The 20,278-nt window shown below is 39.9% G+C and overlaps 1 protein-coding gene across 1 annotated transcript in view; it reads left to right on the forward strand.

Annotated features, from left to right (window-relative positions):
- LOC126175030 (uncharacterized) overlaps positions 1-20,278 on the forward strand; it is a 90,467-nt gene that overhangs the window by 57,367 nt on the left and 12,822 nt on the right. The window contains exon 4 of the mRNA XM_049921532.1: positions 11,306-11,386. Within this exon, the coding sequence (XP_049777489.1) occupies positions 11,306-11,386 (81 nt within the window). The remainder of the gene's footprint in view (positions 1-11,305; positions 11,387-20,278) is intronic.

Here is a 20,278-nt window from a genome sequence, read left to right on the forward strand (position 1 = left end):
TGGAAAAAACACTAAAAGTTAAGCAGTTCCAAAATACACTTTCGTTTTGTAAAATTTGAACATGAATTATATAAATGGCAGAAAAATTTACACCAAACGCGAAATATACGCCAAAATGAAATTCGACAAGATGTGAGAGAGTAATTATTCGGAAGATTTAGAACTGCGCCTCTGAATCAGTGCAGCGTTAATGTGCTAGACTGGGCGCTCTGAACTGCAAGTGAGATGAACATTACTGATTTCCAGGCATCTTCGACCTGGTTAAACGGGTTCAAGACATCATGAGGGAAAGGAAATCGCAAAATTACGAAGTTTACCTCGCGTAAACAAGTAGAGGAGATATCATTAATAGGCATACTACAGGGAAATTTGTAGCTGACGTGAAGACGAAGATTTTTGCTACCTCCTAGTGGATGCATATAAAGTCAATCAGTCACGTTTCGCGCAACCGAACTGTGTCATTTACAGGGAAAAAAGACAAAGTTGCTTGTGCAGCCGATTGATAGGTATCAGTCGATTACTGTTTCCGCAGCCCTTCCTCTGCAGGAACATCAAGGAAAATTAGTGCCAAAGTTATGTAATCAGCGTAGAAAAATCTAAAAAATTAAATACAATTATTTTTGAAGTGACATCCGAAACGCAGAGAATAACTCATTGCTTCTGTTGGATTCCTGTCCAGGTCATAACGACACCTCTCTCTTTAAGAGTACGGAGAAAAGATGTAAATATAATTCAGGTCACACTTATAAATATTGTGATTCATCTTGTCGATAAAAAGTTTTTCCAACAGTGTAAAGCACTTTGCAGAAAATTGTCGGACAGTATAATTTCCGATAGTTCATTGTCATTTCAGATTTCTCAGCGGCTGAGTGTCGATAGACGTAAGTCATCACTGCATTGTCATTTTCCTTCATTATATGCCTGACACGCAGCACAAAATTCAGAGCATCACCTACGACAGTTTCTGACTGCATTTCAGTTCTGTGTAAATAAAGCTAGTAATTCCTAGTAGTTCCGTAATGAATTAATTTTCTTTTGTCAGGCGTGCCTAGTGTAACGAAAGTGTTAATTTTCGTCATCCAATAGCCACTTCGAACTTTAATGACGACTACAAGAAATTGTTTCATTGTCAACAAAACATACATTATTAAAAGAACTGCTACATGAACTGTTATAAAATATTTAATGTCTGCAAATTAATGTCCTAACTGATGAAAATAATGTATCATTATACACTGCCTTGATTTAATTTCCTCTGCTAGACTCTTTGCAACAATTACATATGAACTGAAAGTTGTCTAAAAATTAATAATTTCAGACTTTTTCGTACGGTTTAAATGCCTAAAATTCACGTGTGTCCACGTCGGACTTAAAGGTACGCGGCACTACTTACCCTTGTCACGGCTTCTTATTCACCGACACGCGTCCTAAGCAAGAAGGGCTGTACAAGCCGCTGTTACGCGGGTTTGCATGCGGAAAAAATGAGTAATCCTAACATTTAAAAAAAGAAAACAATACTTCCGGTGTGCCTTAGTATCTAAAACTGCAGGCATTTCTTTTTGGATATTCTTCCTGAGTGAAAAATTTCACTGTAGTTCTCGACATGCTGGGCTGGACAATTCCGTTATTACTCATCTGAAACTGATCTTTAATAACGAAACCTCTAGTGCAGTAATAAACGTATCTTAAATATAGCTACTGCGGTTTTTACTAACATACACTCTCAGACAAAGGAAACGAAGCACCACGGAGGTATTATGCTGAAGGGAGGGAAATCGTTAGATATTATGTACTTGTACAGACAAACAAAAGATTAAAATTTCAGAAAAGACATTTATTGAAAAGACATATGTTGAAAAACTTAGCAGGACAATAACTCCTTGGTTCACCTCTGGTCCTTACGCAAGCAACTATTCGGCTTGGCACTGATTGATAGAGCTGTTGGACGTCCTCCCGAGGGATAATGTGCCAGATTCTGTCCAATTGGCGCGTTACATTATCAAAAATCTGAGATGGTTGGAGGCGGCTACCCACAATGCTCCAGACGTTCTCACTTGGGGAGGGTCCGGCGACCTTGCTGACCAAGGTAAGGTTTGACAAGCACACTCTCGCCATGTGCCGGAGGGCATTACCTTGTTGAAAAATAAGCACAAGATGGCTTACGATGAAAGACATCCAAATGGGACGTAGAATATAATGGAGGTGCCACTGTGCTGTAAGGGTGCGCATGTCAACCAAAGGGGTTCTTATATGAAAATAAATGCCACCCGAGACCATCACTGCTGGTTGTCAGGCCTTATGGTGGGCGACAATAAGTTTCGCATCGCAAATCTGTCTGGAGAGTCTTCAGACACGTCGTCACTGGGCAACGGGGTTCAGTTCGAAGCGAGAGTGCTCACTCAAGACAACTGTACTTTAGTGAATGAGATTCCAGCACGAAGCCGTCTCTGGAGACGCCCCAGATCATGGTGGATACCATTCTGACTGTCGCCTGCCATACAATCCGATAACCAGGAGTGATGTCTGGGGTTCCTTTTCATATACTATGTGATCAAATGTATCCGGACAACCCCAAAAACATACGTTTTTCATATTAGGTGCATTGTGCAGCCACCTACTGACAGGTAACCCATTTTGGAGACCTCATTAGACATTAGACATCGTGAGGGACCAGAATGGGGCACTCCGCGAAACTCACGGACTTCAAAAGTGGTCAAGTGATTGAATGTCACTTGTGTTATACTTCTGTATGCGAGATTTTTACACTCCTAAACATCCCTAGGTCCACTGTTTCCGATGTGATAGTGAAGTAGAAACGTGAAGGGACACGTACAGCACAAAAGCGTACAGGCCGATCCCGTCTGTTGACTGACGAGATCGCCGACATTTGAAGAGGGTCATAATATGTAAAAGCAGACATCTATCTAGACCAACACAGTAATTCCAAACTGCATCAGGATCCACTGCAAGTACTATGACAGTTAGCCGGGAGGTGAGAAAACGTGGATTTCATGGTCGAGCGACTGCTCATAAGCCAAACATCACGCCGGTAAATGCTAAACGACCCTCGCTTGGTGTAAGGAGCGTAAACATTGGACGACTGAACAGCAGAAACACGTTGTGTGGAGTGACGAATCACGGTACACAATGTGGCGATCCGATGGCAGGGTGCGGGTATGATGAATGCCAGGTGAACGTCATCTGCCAGCGTGTGTAGTGTCAGCAGTAAAATTCGGAGGCGGTGGTGTTACGCTGTGGTAGTGTTTTCCAAGGAGGGGCTTGCACCCCTTGTTGTTTTGCGTGGCACTATCACAGCACAGACGTACATTGATGTTTTAAGCACCTTCTTGCTTCCCACTGTTGAAAAGCAGTTCGGGTATGGAGATTGCATCTTTCAACAGATCAAGCACATGTTCATAATGCACGGCCTGTGGCGGAGTGGTTACGCGTCAGTAACATCCTTGTAATGCAGTGGCCTGCACAGTGTCCTGACCTGAATCCTATAGAACAGCTTTGCGATGTTTTGGAACGCCGACTTCGTGACAGGCCTCACCGACCGACATCGATACCTATCGTCAGTGCAGCACTCCGTGAAGAATGGGCCGCCATTCCCAAAGAAACCTTCCAGTACCTGATTGAACGTATGCCTGCGAGAGTGGAAGCCGCCATCAAGAGCCAACACCATAATAAATTCCAGCATTAGCGATAGACAGCGCCGCGACTTGTAAGTCATTTTCAACCAGGTGTCTGGATTGTTTTGATCACATAGTGTATCAGGATGCTTTTGGTTGTCATCCGCGGCACTTCATCTCTCTCCAGTTGAGGACATTTGGTACATTACAGGCAGGACCCTCCAACAGTCTCAGGATTTTAACGATTGGTCAGAATTTGGGTGATATCCATCAGGAGCACAGCTAACAACTCTATGCGAAGCCGAATAACTATTTGCATAACGGCCAGAGGTGGACCAACGAGTTTTTGACTTGCTCAAAACGTGAAGTTCTTTCTGTTGTATAATTATCCAGTTTTTTTGAAATTATAATTATTTGTTTGCATTTACATGTACATCACATCCACTGATTTCCGTACCGTTAAAATAATTCCTTCCTGGAGTGTATTCTACTTCACTACGTTCTACTCTGTGGAAAAATTTTTTAGTACGTAAGGTAAAATATAGTGTTATATTTTCTGTATCTAAATAGCCAAATGTAGATTAAAAGTAACTTCCAGAGTAGCCCAAGGAATTGTCACTGTTTATTATGCAGGGTGAGGCAGCTAAGGCAGGATATCCCCAATTATAAGCTTCGTAATACGCTTCGTGGGTGATGCTACTGTATATCGGCAGTTCGGTAAACTTTAGAAATGTTGCGAAATACAGGAAGACCTTGCGAGGCCCGATGATTCTTGAGACTTACCCCCTATAAACAAACGGAAAGTTCCATTATTGTCCGATTACACGCCTAATGACCAGTTACCGATAATGGTTACAAACATGAAATATCTAGTGTGCGTTTGGGGTGACCTAAACTGCAAGAGCTGCATAAAACTGGCTGTTAGTAAAGCAAAGGCAAAAGGGATATGTATTGTAAGAATACTAACAAAATGTAGTTCATCCTCAAGAGACAAAAATTATTAAATCCTCGTTTGACACGCGCGTGAACATCGCTCATCAGTCTATGCCCCTTACAGGAATGAGTAACAGGGGATATAGTGAAAATACAAAGAAGAGTGGAATGCTTCGTCGCTCGTTCGCTTAGGAATGGTAAGCGCGTCGCGGAGAAAGGGCATTTGGTACAGAATTGATTTCTCCGTTACAACAAATTACAATTAATCTCATAATGTTTGCATCTATATTGATAACATTCGTACATACAAAGCACGCTTTGACAATTAATGAAATAACCTGCTCTTCGTAGCCTCTGAGTTTTTAACAACACAATGGAGTGCAATAGAGTTCCCAGGAATGTTTTACTCAGTATCACTGCACTGATCAATAATAAGTACAAAATGCGAGCAGTTACTTCTGCTCGTTTCTCCTTTATTATCAGTGGGGAAATTCTGAAATGTTATTTCACTGTTAATAGAGTGGGTAAGAAAACTAAGTGTAGAAATACATGGAGTGTTTAGAGGCGAAGAAACTAAACACTTGTTTAATGTGTCAAAAGTGTCACAGGTCCATCATATCCCCGCTGGGAGTCCAAGAAGGTTTTGATGTTCAGAGATGGTGTTCAGTCTGTCGTCTAGTGTTTTACAGATATTGTACAGAATTTCGTCCGTTTACATTAATGCACAACAGGTATCTGCGTGCTAATAATTGTCCGACTCGCTCCAGTCAAATAACGGTTGAAGGCAAACTGGGCTATCTGCTCTTTTGGACTGTCTGTTTGCGTCCCGTACACCAGATGCTTCATCTCCCACCACCGATCCAGTACAAAAAGTAGCCCAAAGGAATCAGGTCGAGAGAGCATTGTGGTGACACCAGAGGTCCAACCCTCCCAACCCAACAATTGGGGAAACGATTGTCTTAATGTTCTCTGTCATCAAGGGCAATGTTTGGTGGGACCCTGTCGTGCTGGAGTGATAATCGTTGCCTGACTGCTAGCGGAACATTCTGCAACACTTGCGGTAGTACTTCATGGAGATGGTTCAAATGGCTCTAAGCACTATGGGACTTAACATCTGAGGTCATCAGTCCCCTAGACGTAGAACTACTTAAACGTAACTCACCTAAGGACATCACAAACATCCATCCCCGAGGCAGGATTCGAACATGCGACCGCAGCAGCAGCGCGGTTCCGGACTGAAGCGCCTAGAACCGCTCGGTCACAGCGGCCGGCACTTCAGGGAGGAAGATACCGTAATTTCCTCCACCGAGCATGTTAGGTAGAAAATATGGTCCAGTCAAATGGCTGTTAACAATACTATCTCGCACATTTAGGGTACACTCCTTTTAGCTGTGGAACACACGACGTGCCTTAGAATTTTTCAAGACATGGCTTCTGTGGCTGCTGAATTTTCCTTCTGTTGTGAGGGCATCCTCTTCAGCAACTAAAACACACATACGCAACTCAAGAATGTTTATAATGTGGTGTAGATACCATTGGCAGAATTCCACTCACTGGAGAACGTCTTCAGTCTAGGTCTAGTACATTCTGATACTTGAATGGATGCAAGGCAGGACGTTCCGAACACTGGCATTGAAGATTCTTAGTTTCACTGGCTGTGTATCGTGCGCTGCTGCCACCGTTGTCCTGAATTCGCTGCAACGCCGCTTCCTCAAACGAACAGTTCGAAGGCTGCAGGGTTTACCCGTTCCCTGTAGGGATCATGTTTCACAAAAACATGCAAAACGTCTTTGAAATGTGACATGATTTAGTGACCTCCTCCCTGAAAATCGTTCTGTGGACTGATGCCTTGCTGTTAGAATATTCCATTGTACCTCCCCGTAAGTGAGTCATTTCAGATAACTCGATTAGTGTGTAATCAACTATCAGAAACCTGTAAACAAAAGTAGAATCTTTCATGTGAACACAACATAACTTAAATAATACTAATGTAACTGTATGTGCAGAGAGATGGACACTACTAACAGCAACGAAAGCTTGCACTTCTTAGCAGTAAGAAGTAACTGTATTGCAAATAAGGTTCCAGTGACAACTTCTTGTAAACGAAGCAGTCAATAAAACTGCAAACGTTGATCTAAGGGATGTCAAGCTTGAACCCCTTCACCAAACCCTAGCGTGGAATGGCTGCACCTGTGCTTTTGTGTCAAACAACAAAAATGTTTCTTTTTCATTTTATCTAATAACTCTACAAATTTGTACACGTGGTTATTTTACACTCTGTTGATTTTAGTTATGGAATCTAAATATAAAGTGAAGCCAACAAAAACTTACTTATCTGTCGTTATTTCAATACCAGCTTGTTTTTATCGAGGCAAGGGTCTTGCGCCATTAGCCCACTGTCTAGGGTACTGGCGAAGAGGTTCCTACGCATACTAGTACAATAATAAACAAAGCAAAGAATTTATAACCATCTATACAAAATAAACATTCACAATCACAGAACACTAAAATAAATTAATAGAAAATCTGTTTACAACTCTACACAATGTAAAAGGATGGACTGGGCAAACAGAAAGGTTTTTCGTCAGCTATTTTGGCATTACCTAAAAGTGGACACTTACTGACTTATATCTATTCATTCACTAGAAGTTCAGGATGGTTCTAGCAGCACCTCTCGTTGGCGTTTATAGCGGATTGCTATATGTTTATTTTGATGATAAACTAAGATAAATAGTATAGATTTTATTCTCTCAAATACACGAACTGGTATGGTTACGTTTCGTTATGTTTGTCCATAGTTTCAACCTGAATATTCGGATTTTAGCGCTTTGTAGCATTTGTTACATTTCACTTACAGTTAAAAGTAATACATAAAATGAGACAGCAATTGAAACAGTTTTCCTTACAAGTGGTCACTCTGAGCACCATTCGTCACATGGCACACATCGAGTCGATAGACGAGTTCTTCCCAAGCCTTGATCAGTGTGACTGGAGTAATTGTTGCAACAACTGCTTCAATCCTGTCTCTGAAGTCTGGTAGACAAGCTGGTACCGGAGGCACATAATCGTTTACAAACCTGCAAAGGCAAAAATCACATAGCGTCATATCGGATGAACATGGAGACCATGCGTAACAAGCTCTGTCATCCGGCCCCTTGCGGTCAATCCAGCGATCGGATACAACGTAGTTTAACCAGTCGCGAACAAAATAACGCCAGTGTGGTGGCCCACCATCTTGCTGCCAGATAAAAGTTGTGTGGTTCAGGTTCTTGAATCGAGGAAAGAGCCATGGTTCTAGGGCAACGAGATAATATACACGAGCCCCTGTTGCTCCACCAAAAAAGGAAGACCCATAAACCTTCCGCTTGTATATCGCACTGAAACTTTAAATTTAGGAGAGTGTCGTTCAAATTACACCATCCCTTGGAGATTTTCTGATCCCTCACATGCTCACCTTCTGTGTATTCACGTTTCTGCCTAGGTAAAACGTCAGTTCATCCCTGAAGACCACGCTATCCAGGAAACCTTCATCGTTGTCAAGTCTCCACACTGATTTCACTGGAACTACTAATCCACGACTACTAATTCCAGACTGATTTGTTGGCGCTACACACGAAAGCCTATTCCACCTGTCCGACACGTTCTTTAATCACTCTTGGTCGTCCTGTACTTGCATAAAACAGAACTGTTTAGGTTGTTGTTTCACTTGGTGTATACCTTAAAATTTAAGTTGAACATAATAAATGCTATGAAACCATGAAATCCGATATACCATTCTGAAACACCTGGCATTATATTTTAATATCGTCAGCGCTCCTTGAACCGACTGTTTAGCACGTGTTGTGCAGAAAATTTGTTAGAGCCAGTCATACTCTAAATTTGAAATTACTCGTTATTTGTCTATTTGTAGAATGCTACAACATCTTTTCTTTGTTTAAAGAGACTAAGAAATTACGACCACATTTTAATGAGTACGTGTCTATAAGAAATAACCATGACTTGAACATTTTTCGTCGGCTATATCTGTGCACAATCTCTACACCAGTTCAATTGCTCTTTGATATTGATCTCTAAAATGAGTGCAATATCATTAGTATCTGTTGCACTGAAAATCTTTCTTGTGTAGGCTTGCATCAATGAATATGCTGGTTTTAAATTTTATCAATTTTTTTTGGCAGATGCTCCATTGTGAATTTGCAGTCAGGGTCTTACCTCTGGTGTTTGTACATGAACATGAACAAGGGTTTCTTATTAAACAATATATAATCTAATACACTGTTGCAGTATTGTAAGTTGGATATACATATTTCCTTACTTCATTTCTCCTGTGGTATGACACATTCCTGTATCAGATACAATATACACTTTGTTATTATTGTAAGCAGTAATTAAGACTCAAACTCTTCAATGTGAGTATTGAATAAATGCAGTGCCGTATTTCACAGCTGTGTTATTATAAAGGAACATGCTCTCCTGAAAAATTCACCCAGCAACACATCTCAGAGTAAACTCTTTACTATATATGTACACATTCACAGTATGTGGTATATACAGTCAAACTTGATTTTGTTGTTTAGATTGTGCGTCAAATATTTTTATGTAATAGTAAGTAGTTTGATCCTGTGAATGTGTACATTGATAAATTTATTTCATAGTCTACCTCTAAAGATACATTTCATTCAACTTATGTAATTCTGTACAAATAATGTTATTTTAACAATAATTCGTTCGGAAGTGCCCTTTAATAAATAACCAACAGCTAACTTATTCACATAACTTGTATGACATAAATAAATTTGGCACACAACCACTAAATACCACACTTCAGTACACTTGTTTTAAAGTTTCTTGTTTATTTATTAATTATTAACCTTGAAATATGAATTTATATCTATATCTCTTTCTTTGTGTATTCCTGTTCCTATCAATTTATCTTTATTTATTTCCTTTATTTTTCTCTTCTTTATAATATGTTAACGAATATTTCCTCGTTTTTCATGCAACTTTCGTAACTCAAGTCTGACAGCGTAAGTAGATGATGAGGTGCTCTATGATTCAGTCATGCTATATTCCATAGCACATGTCATACGTTGTCACATAGCAGTACAGACAGCACAACGACACAATACACAAGTGTTGCACTACATTTTACAGACAGTGTGTTTCACTATAGGTACTAACTACCTAATGCACAATGCAGTTCTCAGGAAGCTGCAGAGTAAAATACAAACCTTTTAGCTGCTGCCTCACAATAACATGCTAAATTAGCTCTGTGTTTTACCTCAAGTTTCGTACTCTTTGGTAATAAAATCTACTTGCATGAAAATTTGCGATTAACATATTTTATCTATTTTTATTTTTCTATACGTTAATTCCAGCTTTTTGCTGATGTAAAATATCATGCTTTGATTTGTTTTTGGATCATATTGTTATCTTGATTCATAAAAATCCATCGTTAATTAATTATGAATAAATATAATTATGAACTCGTATAATGAAAATCTTTGAGAATTAGTGATCTGTTTTTGGAGAACATTTTAGCCCATTTCATGACATTGCCAGTACATGTTTAAATATGTTGGTGACGTATTTTTAAAATGTGATTATTTTTTCTTGTAAATATAATGTAAACAAATTGTGTGTACAATTTACTTGTATTTTCATTCAACTACAAATCAATATATTCTGCAATTTTCTCAAAAAAATAGTGTGTGATTCCAGCATCAGTGTTGTTGCTAAAATGTCATTTACATGAAACTGTTGTTTAACAGTGAAACAAAATATAAAAATTCATGTAGGTGATTTCTCTACAGTACACTAGAAACAAGAACAGTTGAGAATTTTTGTAAGACCGCTCACCTAACAAATAATACTGTGATTAGGTAATAAAAATCTAAAATTTAAAGTCTAAGAGCTAAAAAAATTCTTCTGTGTTTTCCTAAAGGCAATATCAATGTGAAATTATATTTTATGTAGATGAGTATAGGGAAATGAAATTTAACTACATAGTTTAGTATACAACAAACATCATATGACTTATATGAGAAAATACCATTAATGGATGAGAAAATTTTATGTAACTGATGAGAATGTAACCGATATAAAATATTCTAAAAGAAAAAGTATATTATCGGGAATGTTGAAGGTCATATAGTTAATAAACTGAAAAACATGCTACATATGACTCATATTAAGGATGTGTTTTAGCGATTGCTGTGAATGACTTGATTTTGGTAGACAGCTTGCAGTGGCTTATGCAAATTTATGTTACTCTTTTACTACCAGCTTTCTTATTTTTCAAATAAAAATCTATGGGAATAGTGATTCTTGTTCATAATGATACAATTTCCATCTTCTAGGAGAAACGGTCTTACACACTTTACTGACAGCTAATTGTCGCTATAGACACTCTTTTAGAGCTGTTCGGAAATGTTTCCATTTATATATATATATATATATATATATATATATATATATATATATATATATATTGTTTTGATAGTTTACTTATAATATCATCTTAAAAGCATAAATGTTTGATGAACTTTAACACTTAAAATCACAGTTTCACACTCCATGCAATCATATCTTAATAATGTTAGTCAGTACTATCAGTCATTATTGGGCAGCTGTTTAGAATGTAGCATCTTAATTTTCGTCATGTATCTCAGAGCTGTAGATCTGAAACTCTTGCAAATAGTGAGGTAGGTGTTTTAATCATGCTTTGTGTCTCATTTCAGCACCCAATGTACATGATGGCTTCCATTGTCTACTTGGTATTCGGTCTGGCCCTAACATCTATGTGCATCAACGTTGTACAGGTAATAAATTCATTATGTATATCTGCTGTCAGTTACTTAGTTCATTATAGTATCGAAACCTCATGTTACACCTTGTTGAAAACACAGCTTTTCGTTATTTACACTATTGAAAAGTTTATTTAATGTTATATACCTTTAGTGACAAATGAAATTATGTGCTTTTTTCTAAAATTGTGTAGTGTATTGTGCAAGTGACACTCTACAGTGTGTATCTAAACCATGTGTGTTTCTTTATTTCCAAAACTATCATGAGTGGCCTGAAATTTCTTTAGATCTGCGCATAGCTTCCTTACCAGGTTGGAAAAATTACATTTGACATCTTAATATGCCTGAAATTTCTGATTTTCAATGACAGTGTTTCCCAAGACCTACGTCTACACATCCTACAGCTTGCCTATTCTTCTGTTCTACAAAATGTTTCTTCATTCTGCCAGACCATGTGAGCACTATACCCATCATCAGTATCTGTTGTCTGACACATAATTTCACAAACGTTTATACTTGTGGAGTCATTCGTATTTTTCAATTTTTCATATGTCCTAAATTCGAGTGCATAGTTTTATTTTAGTGTGGGACGTCACAGTGCAGAGTAATCAGTGGTGATGACTCTCCTTACGTTTGTTTTCCTTTCGTTATCTCTACAACCCGTTACAGCCTCTATTACTAATTTTTATGTGTATGTGATTTTCAAATTTGCTTTTGGAGGCGCCAGTTTTGCTGTAGCATCGGTAAGTATTGTATTTCTCTGTTTATAAATTTTAGATGTGTGATTTTGCTTTATAGGGTGTTCTACAACATTCGTTCCAGGACCAGAACTGTAACTGTTTCATGGTGGTTTTTTTCCCTTTGTTAGTTGCTCTTTCTGGATACAATATATAGCACTTCTTTAGTTATATTCCCCGGACTTCGTGTCAGTATGCAGAATTCTGGCTTTCTCTGTGTTCCTGCTAGTACCTATAAATCCAGAATTAATTCTTTTGCCATGTTGCAAGATTACAGGGCTTTGTAGTTTCTCCTTTAGTAATCACTTTTATTATACAGACTGTGTACAGCTTAAATGTCATAGCTGTAGTTCATGCACTACTTCATTGTCCTGTTTCTTCATCGATACCAGTGCGAAATTTGAAATTGTTTTACACATAAGTGATGTCTCTTACTGGTTATTTGTACAAATTGAGTTTTCATGTAAGATTCAAATTTGGCAGTAAGATTGATATGTAGAGAGTGATTAATATTTCCTGTCCTTATAATTATGTTTTGGTGACTGATCTTATTTTAAGTCTCTTCTCATGTTATAAACTCTCTGCTTTAGTTCCTTGAATTCACAAATTTCTCGATATATTTTTGTTTTGAGTAGAATGCTCTTCCAGGTAGAGAACATTACCCATATAGAGCACATTGTACCCAATTCAGTACAATTATTTTATGTAATAAACTGGCTTCAATACGACTAATGAAAAGGAGTCAGATTATTACTGATAAATAACTAAGAGACAGCAGATCCACCTGCAGACAGGAAGAATTACCAAAATATAAGTAGCCTATTATTGCTGTCAACATCTGCATGAAGAGAACGATATTTACTAAAGAACAGGATTTAATTGATTCTCTAGCTTATTGTGTTATCTCTACAGTCTTGCTTTGTAAGTTGAAGAGTATACATTCTCTACAACGGAAGACGCTGATGTTGCAGCAGACAGGATTTTTTGTTTTTAATGTATTGTGCTGCAAACGAAAGGTTCTTGTGATCCTGTCATTGTATGAGACAGTCATCAGTAATCATTAAACATATAATTATGATTTTCTAGGCTGTTTATTTCTACCAAACAGACAGATGTCACATACACTTCTTACTTCAGTAATAACAGCCCAGACATGCATTAGGAGAATATAACAGTTTTTATTTTATAGGTTAAGACAAGTCGTTCACATATTGACAAAAATTTAAAGTCATGAATGTTAACGAAAACATTTGTGTAGATTGTACAGTCAAACGAACTGTTTTAAAATATAAGAAAATTATGTTTGATGATATTTGATTTACTTGATATCAGTTTACCAAGTGCATTCTTTTTTCTAACACAGTAAGGTAATACAAGAATGCCAACAAATATTTATCAAGTAATCATAGAGAAATTGAAGCCGAGCCCATAACATCAGGAAAAGAGAGATAGATGTCAGCATTAGACACATCTTTAGAACCAGTTACGATAAGTTTTGAGTATGATATAAAGATTGAAAAAAAAAGTCTCTCTTGGTGGTCGGCATGTGATTCCTCATCTCAGTACAAGACAAAAATGTATTTAGCAAAACCTAGTACAACCAATAGGTTTAATAAATGTGCGATTTAAAAAACCGATGCTCTGACAAATTTGTAGCTGCGTGCAGTATGGCCAAGAACAGATAAACTCTGCGCTGTGCCGGAGCTGTTCCTTTAGTTTTATGAGACAAGGCAATGCCCTGGGGACCGTATATGCAGACTGGCCGATGCTGGAGTAGTGTTCGCGCCAAACTATCTTTTTTTCAGTTAAAGCATCAAACTGTACCCAATGTACATATCCATAATGTGGTATCTTGTGAATATCTTTCCGTTAGTGTTGCATTTATTGAAACAATAAGACATAACATTTTCTTACAGACGTAAGCGACAATTTCTTTCGTCCGTGGCACAAACAAAGTAAAAAGGAAATAACAGTGGATGTAGTAACACAGTACGCATCCAATGAGATGCAAGAAACACAATAGTTAGGTTACACAAGACTGCGCACTATGCTACGCACAACAATTCCATTCGGTGTATTTGACGTCCAGACTGATCTTAAAAGAGCCGGTACATATGTCTACCAGGAACGTTGACGTTAGAGACGTTCAAAGCGCCCAACTCGCAGTTGCAAGCATTTCTCCGCTAGCTGTATCATTCTTTGCTATACACTACGCAACACACTTGCATCCACCACAGCTGAAGCAGGATGCACGCGAGATATTAGGTCGTGTACATCCATGAATGCAGTACTCTAAACTTGTTCCTTCAAGTGTCCCCACAAATAAAAATCTAAATGATAAAGGTACAGGGAACTTGGAGGCTAGACAGCCGGAGTGGCCGAGTGGTTCTAGGCGCTACAGTCTGGTACCGCGTGATCGCTACGGTCGCAGGTTCGAATCCTGCCTCGGGCATGCATGCGTGTGATGTCCTTAGGTTAGTTAGGTTTAAGTAGTTCTAAGTTCTAGGGGACTGATGACCTCTGAAGTTAAGTCCCATGGTGCTCAGAGCTATTTTGAACGTGGAGGCCAGAACATTTTACCTCGAAGAACAATTCATTTCACTGGAATTGCTTCGTTCAAATACACTGAAGAACCAAAGAATCTAGTACACCTGCCAAATATCATGAAGGGCCCCAGCGAGCACGCAGAAGTGGCGCAGCACGACGTGGCATGGACTCAACTAATCTCTGAAGTAGTGATGTTTGGAACTGACACGATGAATCCTGCAGAGCTTTCCATAAATCCGTAAGTGTAGGAGGGGCTGGACATCTCTTCTGAACAGCGCATTGAAAGGGATCCCAGATACGCTCAATAATGTTCTTGTCTAGGGAATTTGGTGTCCAGCCGAACTGTTTAAACTCAGGAGAGTGTTCCTGGAGCCACTCTGTGGCAATTCTGGACGTGCGGGCTGTCGCACTGTCCTGCTGGAATTGCCTGAGTCCTTCGGAAGGCTCAATGGACATAAATGGATGCAGGTGATCATACAGGACGCTTATGTACGTTTTTTGTCACCTGTCGGAGTCGTATCTAGACATATCAGGGATCCCATATTACTCCATCTGTACACGCTTCACACCATTACAGAGCGTCCACCAGCCTGATCCGTCCACTGCTGATATGCAGGGTCCATGATTCATTAGGTTGTCTCCATACTCGTACACGTCCATTCGATCGATAGAGTTTGAAACGAGACTCGTCCGACCAGGCAACATGTTTCAAGTCATCGAAGTCCAGTGTCGGTATTGACAGGCCCAGGCGAGACGTAAAGCTTTGGTTTCTGCGGTCGTTATGGGTACAAGAGTGGGCCTTCGGCTCCGACAGCCGATATCAATGATGTTTCGTTGAATGGTTCGCACGCTGACACTTGTTGAAGGCGCAACATGGAAATCTGCAGCACTTTGTGGCAGAGTTGCACTTCTGTCACGTTGAACGATTCTCTCTTCAGTCGTCGTTGGTCCCGTTCTTGCAAGATCTTCTTCTGGCTGCAGCTACGTCGGAGATTTGATGTTTTACCGTATTCCTGATATCCACGGTACACTCGTGAAATGATGTAATGGGAAAATCTCGAACTCATCGGCCCCTCGGAAATGCCGTGTGCCACCTCTAGTGCGCCGACTATAACACCACGTTGAAACTCACTTGAATCTTGATAACCTGCCATTTTAGCAGCGGTAACCGACCTAAAGACAGCGCCGGGCACTTGTCGTCTTATATAGGGGTTGCCGACCGCAGCGCCGTATTCTGCCTGTTTACGTATCTCTGCATTTGAATACGCATTCCTATACCAGTTTCTTTGGCACTTCGCCGTAGTTACCCACATTCTTTCCAAAGTGTGCGGAGCACCGTCATGCTGAAAATATAGACGTCGCCGAACACCAAGGGGAAAGTTTTCTGCTGCGTCGGGCAAAGTACTGCAAAGAAATGTACGATATAGGGGCGCATTCAATTAGTCAAACTCTCTCCTGCCACGATTTCTGCCCCCAGGTTTTATACTAAAGCGTGCCTGAATGCCACATTCACGGGTGATGGCTGTTACGGAGTCTGATAATACCTGCACGACTGAAGACAGACTCGTCAGTCCATCTCACGTTATTTATAAAATGTTCGTTATCTTCAATTTGGTGCAAAAGCCATTCACAGAATCCTACTCGTCGGATGCAGGCTTCTCGCTACTGGTGTTGAATTAACGTTTAATCATAAGAATTCAGTTCTTCATAGTGCTGCAGTTCAAAGCCAATTTTTGAATTATCTGGAACGGCCCTGCTGCATCACTGGTGCATCGCCGAGCTGACTGGTGCATAGTTTCAAGTCTCGCGTCCTCTGTTTGTGGAGTTCATCTAGTCCTTGAGCGACCTGTGTGCATTATTTGTGGACGAAGCTTACCAGTTTTCAGAAGGCGTTGATTCTGGTGACGAAAAACATTCTTACTGAGATGGCGCCTTTGAGGGTACCGTGCAGCATATGCACGAGCAGCAGCAGCAGCTTCGTTATCGTATGTACTCAGCACCGGAAGCATATAGACGTATTCATCATAGGTGTTCTCTATCGGAAGCCGCCCTACTTATTTTGACAGAATCAATTATGGTTGCGCACGAATACAGTTCATTGGATGCCACTGTCGTGTGATAGGGTATCGTCATGCCCTGCTTATAAACGACGAGAACTAGCAACTGGACGTCTGAAAATAATGGAACCTGACGAGGAACGAACTGTAGCTCCATAGTGGATGTGGGTATGATGTCCTAGCAGTCTACTGAGTGAGCTACGACGACTGGTACGGTAGAGCGACCTGATACACGTACATTCCGATGCGCTCCGTGGTGTGACAGTGTTGCCAGCTCCTCGATTTCATACTGCGTTTTCAAAATGCACCCAATCTGATTTTGCTAGGTAAACTTTTCTCTTCAAAGTGGGTAAGGAATTTTGTGCCCTGAATATCATATTTGATCAATACTTAATATTCGATTCTACGTCTGATGGCTCTCGATCTTCCACCATAATCGAGTCCATCAACATGAAGTGGCAAATGTGAGGTAGCCAAGGAGGTGGAAACGTGGGTTCTACTATGCCAAGAGTGCTTGGTAGCTACAACTGGAAAACACAATTAATTAACAGTAGTACAAAATAAGAGAGTATTTATTACTTAACTTTGCTGTAGTCCACGGTCAATTGGTTGACAATTATAGAAGACGCGACTAGATTAAGCGACTGTAGAATGACGTAATTTACAAGTGACAAATCTTGCAGTGACGAATTAATCTCTCGTAATCTTGAATGTCGAATCCGGTGAATTTGAAGACTAACTTGGAACTGGGCTACAAAGACTTGATGGCAGCAATGACTGAGCTGCAGACGATGACTGACTAACATTGGCGCTGACTGGCCACTGAGCGCGGCTACGAACTGTAGACTGTCACTACTGCACTACTCTCCTGCTGCACATGAAGTGGCCTAGCGGCGCCTCGCGGCCAGCATAAGTACTGCGACTGGCTGTGTACTCTTTGGCTAACACAGCCGTTCTTCTGTTCCATTTATCGAGAGAATCGCATGCGGCAGATCGATCTCTCAGGCGGCGGTGTGGTCGTATGACTGACATCACAACTTTTTGTGAATAACTAAGAAGCCATCGGGAAAAATTACATTTTGTTAATGGAGCTATTCATAGTGATGTGATCTCTTAGGTTTTGTCTACGTATGTGATTAATAATGAGCTTCCTGTCTTTGTAGGGAGTTGTTGCTTCCATTTTACGCACAACACTTCGTGGACCGACCGAGCCGCCTTCTTCAGGTACTGCCAGTTCTGCTGCTATGTTGATATTCTGTCTTTATTCCAAATGGTTCAAATGGCTCTAAGCACTATGGGACTTAACATCTGAGATCATCAGTCCCCTAGACTTAGAACTACTTAAACCTAACTAACCTAAGGACATCACAAACATCCATGCCTGAGGCAGGATTCGTACCTGCTTCCGTTGCGGTCGCGCGGTTCAAGACTGTAGCGCCTAGAATCGTTCGGCCACGCTTCCAGTGATTCAAAGGCTATATGGCTTCGTATATCGTTTTCTTTAGCAAATATTTCTTGTAAAACTTTCTTAATTTCTTCTAACATTTTAATATTCTTTGAATTGCTAGTGTTAAACTGGTATATTGCGGATTGTGTACTAGTGATTTTACTATCATCTGATCTGCAAGTAGTTCCACATACACATTGAATAACATGTCACTTGTATTTTCTTTTATCAGCAATCTTTTTCCTCCAATTGATTTCATGCAGCATACGACGAGTTTCTCCCCTTCATCTCAGACTAGTGCTTACACCCAGCGTCCTTAATTATTTGCTGCATATATTGGTTCTCTCTCCTCATTTACAGTTGGGGGATAGTTATTCCCTAAAAATACATGTCCTACAATCACATCCCTTCTTGTTGTCATCTTCGTCGATACTGCGTAGAAACCTTAAGTCTCACTGATCCCTACACTTCGTTTTCAGCATTCTTTTCTAACATATATTTCAAACACATCCTTCCTGTTCAGATTATCCCCAGTCCACTTTTCACTTCCATACAAAGCAGTGCCTCACAGATATACTTTCTAAGAAAAGTCTTCCCTAAATTAAATCTTGTAACTGATATTGCTAAACTTCATTTAGCGAGGAATCATCTCTTTATCTATACTTCCGACATCCTCTGTGTTTCGACTGTCATACTTTATTTTGCTTACGAGTTACTAGAAGTCCTTCACTTCGTCTGCTACGTGGTCCTCATTCAGATGTAGAAGTGAGTTATAGAGGAAATGCTACACCGTAACAATGTTGCAGAATACTCATAAATTCATTATCCTAATGTCAACATCACTAGCACAATAGATGTACGCCCGGCCAACCTTATGGGATGGATGTGTGAAAGCTGCTAAGTTTATCGCTAATCTCATTTCCGCTACTCCTCATTACTGCTGCCTTTCTTTGGTTTAACTCAAGCGATATTCTGTGCTCATAAGACAATTAAGCCGATTAAACAGGTTCTCCACGTCTACATTGCCTTACTGTAGATCTTCCTCAGCTGCAATGAGGATGTCATCATCGAATCTTTTTATTTATACTCTTCGACCCTGAATTTTAACCCCACTCCTTTACCTTTTCTTTATTTCCGTCATTGCTTTATCCATCATGTCGAACAATATTAGAGTAATATTACATCCCTGTCCTATCCCCGTTTTAGTTGGAGCACTTTTCGCCTGGTCTACAACTTTTATTGTTCCCTCCTGGCTCTTGCGCTATAAGGTGTTTTATCCATCTTTTCCTACAGTTTCAAATCACTTTTTTTGGGATTTCTAACACGTCCCATCATTTTACGCACTCCTGATTTTTCTTAAGTGCATTAAGAAGCACACCGTCAGAACTGTCTCTGTTTTGTTTTTACTTTTCTTATAGCAAATTTTATTGTTGTCTAACAGAGCCTTAACTTCCATTTCTGTTTCCATTACTGAACGTCATTCACATCAGCAACCTAAAGGCATGACCTCTTAAGCTGACAGTGTACTAATTCCCGCTTTTGTCCGCATTTGCTGTCTTCAAGATGTGTGGTTGATACCCTTTCGTAATTCCAATGCTTTTTTGCCAGTCTTAAACCGTCTACACAGTAACTTGAACAACAGTTTTATTGCCACTTCATTTGATAATTTTAGAAATTCGGAAGGAATGTTATCGATTCCTACTGCTCTGTTTGTTTGCAAGTCTTCCAAGGCCCTGTCAAATTCTTACAGTAATGATGCGTACCCATGTTTTCAAAATCAACCCCTATTTTAAGAAGAAAATCTTCTCTGTTGTGGAGGCCATCAACGCACTTTTCCCACCTACGTCTCGGCTTTTAATTTTGACTTTTCTATACGCTGAATCTGTCCTTTCGACGATCGTTTTCGTTTCGATGATTTCCATTTCTGCTGCAACCAATTTGCTTGTCTTACCTAAATTTATTGTTGATTTCATTCCAAGCGACCTACACTCCTGGAAACGGAAAAAAGAACACATTGACACCGGTGTGCCAGACCCACCATACTTGCTCCGGACACTGCGAGAGGGCTGTACAAGCAATGATCACACGCACGGCACAGCGGACACACCAGGAACCGCGG

Source organism: Schistocerca cancellata, chromosome 3, assembly GCF_023864275.1.
Source record: "Schistocerca cancellata isolate TAMUIC-IGC-003103 chromosome 3, iqSchCanc2.1, whole genome shotgun sequence".
In the NCBI taxonomy this organism is placed as follows: Eukaryota; Metazoa; Arthropoda; class Insecta; order Orthoptera; family Acrididae; genus Schistocerca; species Schistocerca cancellata.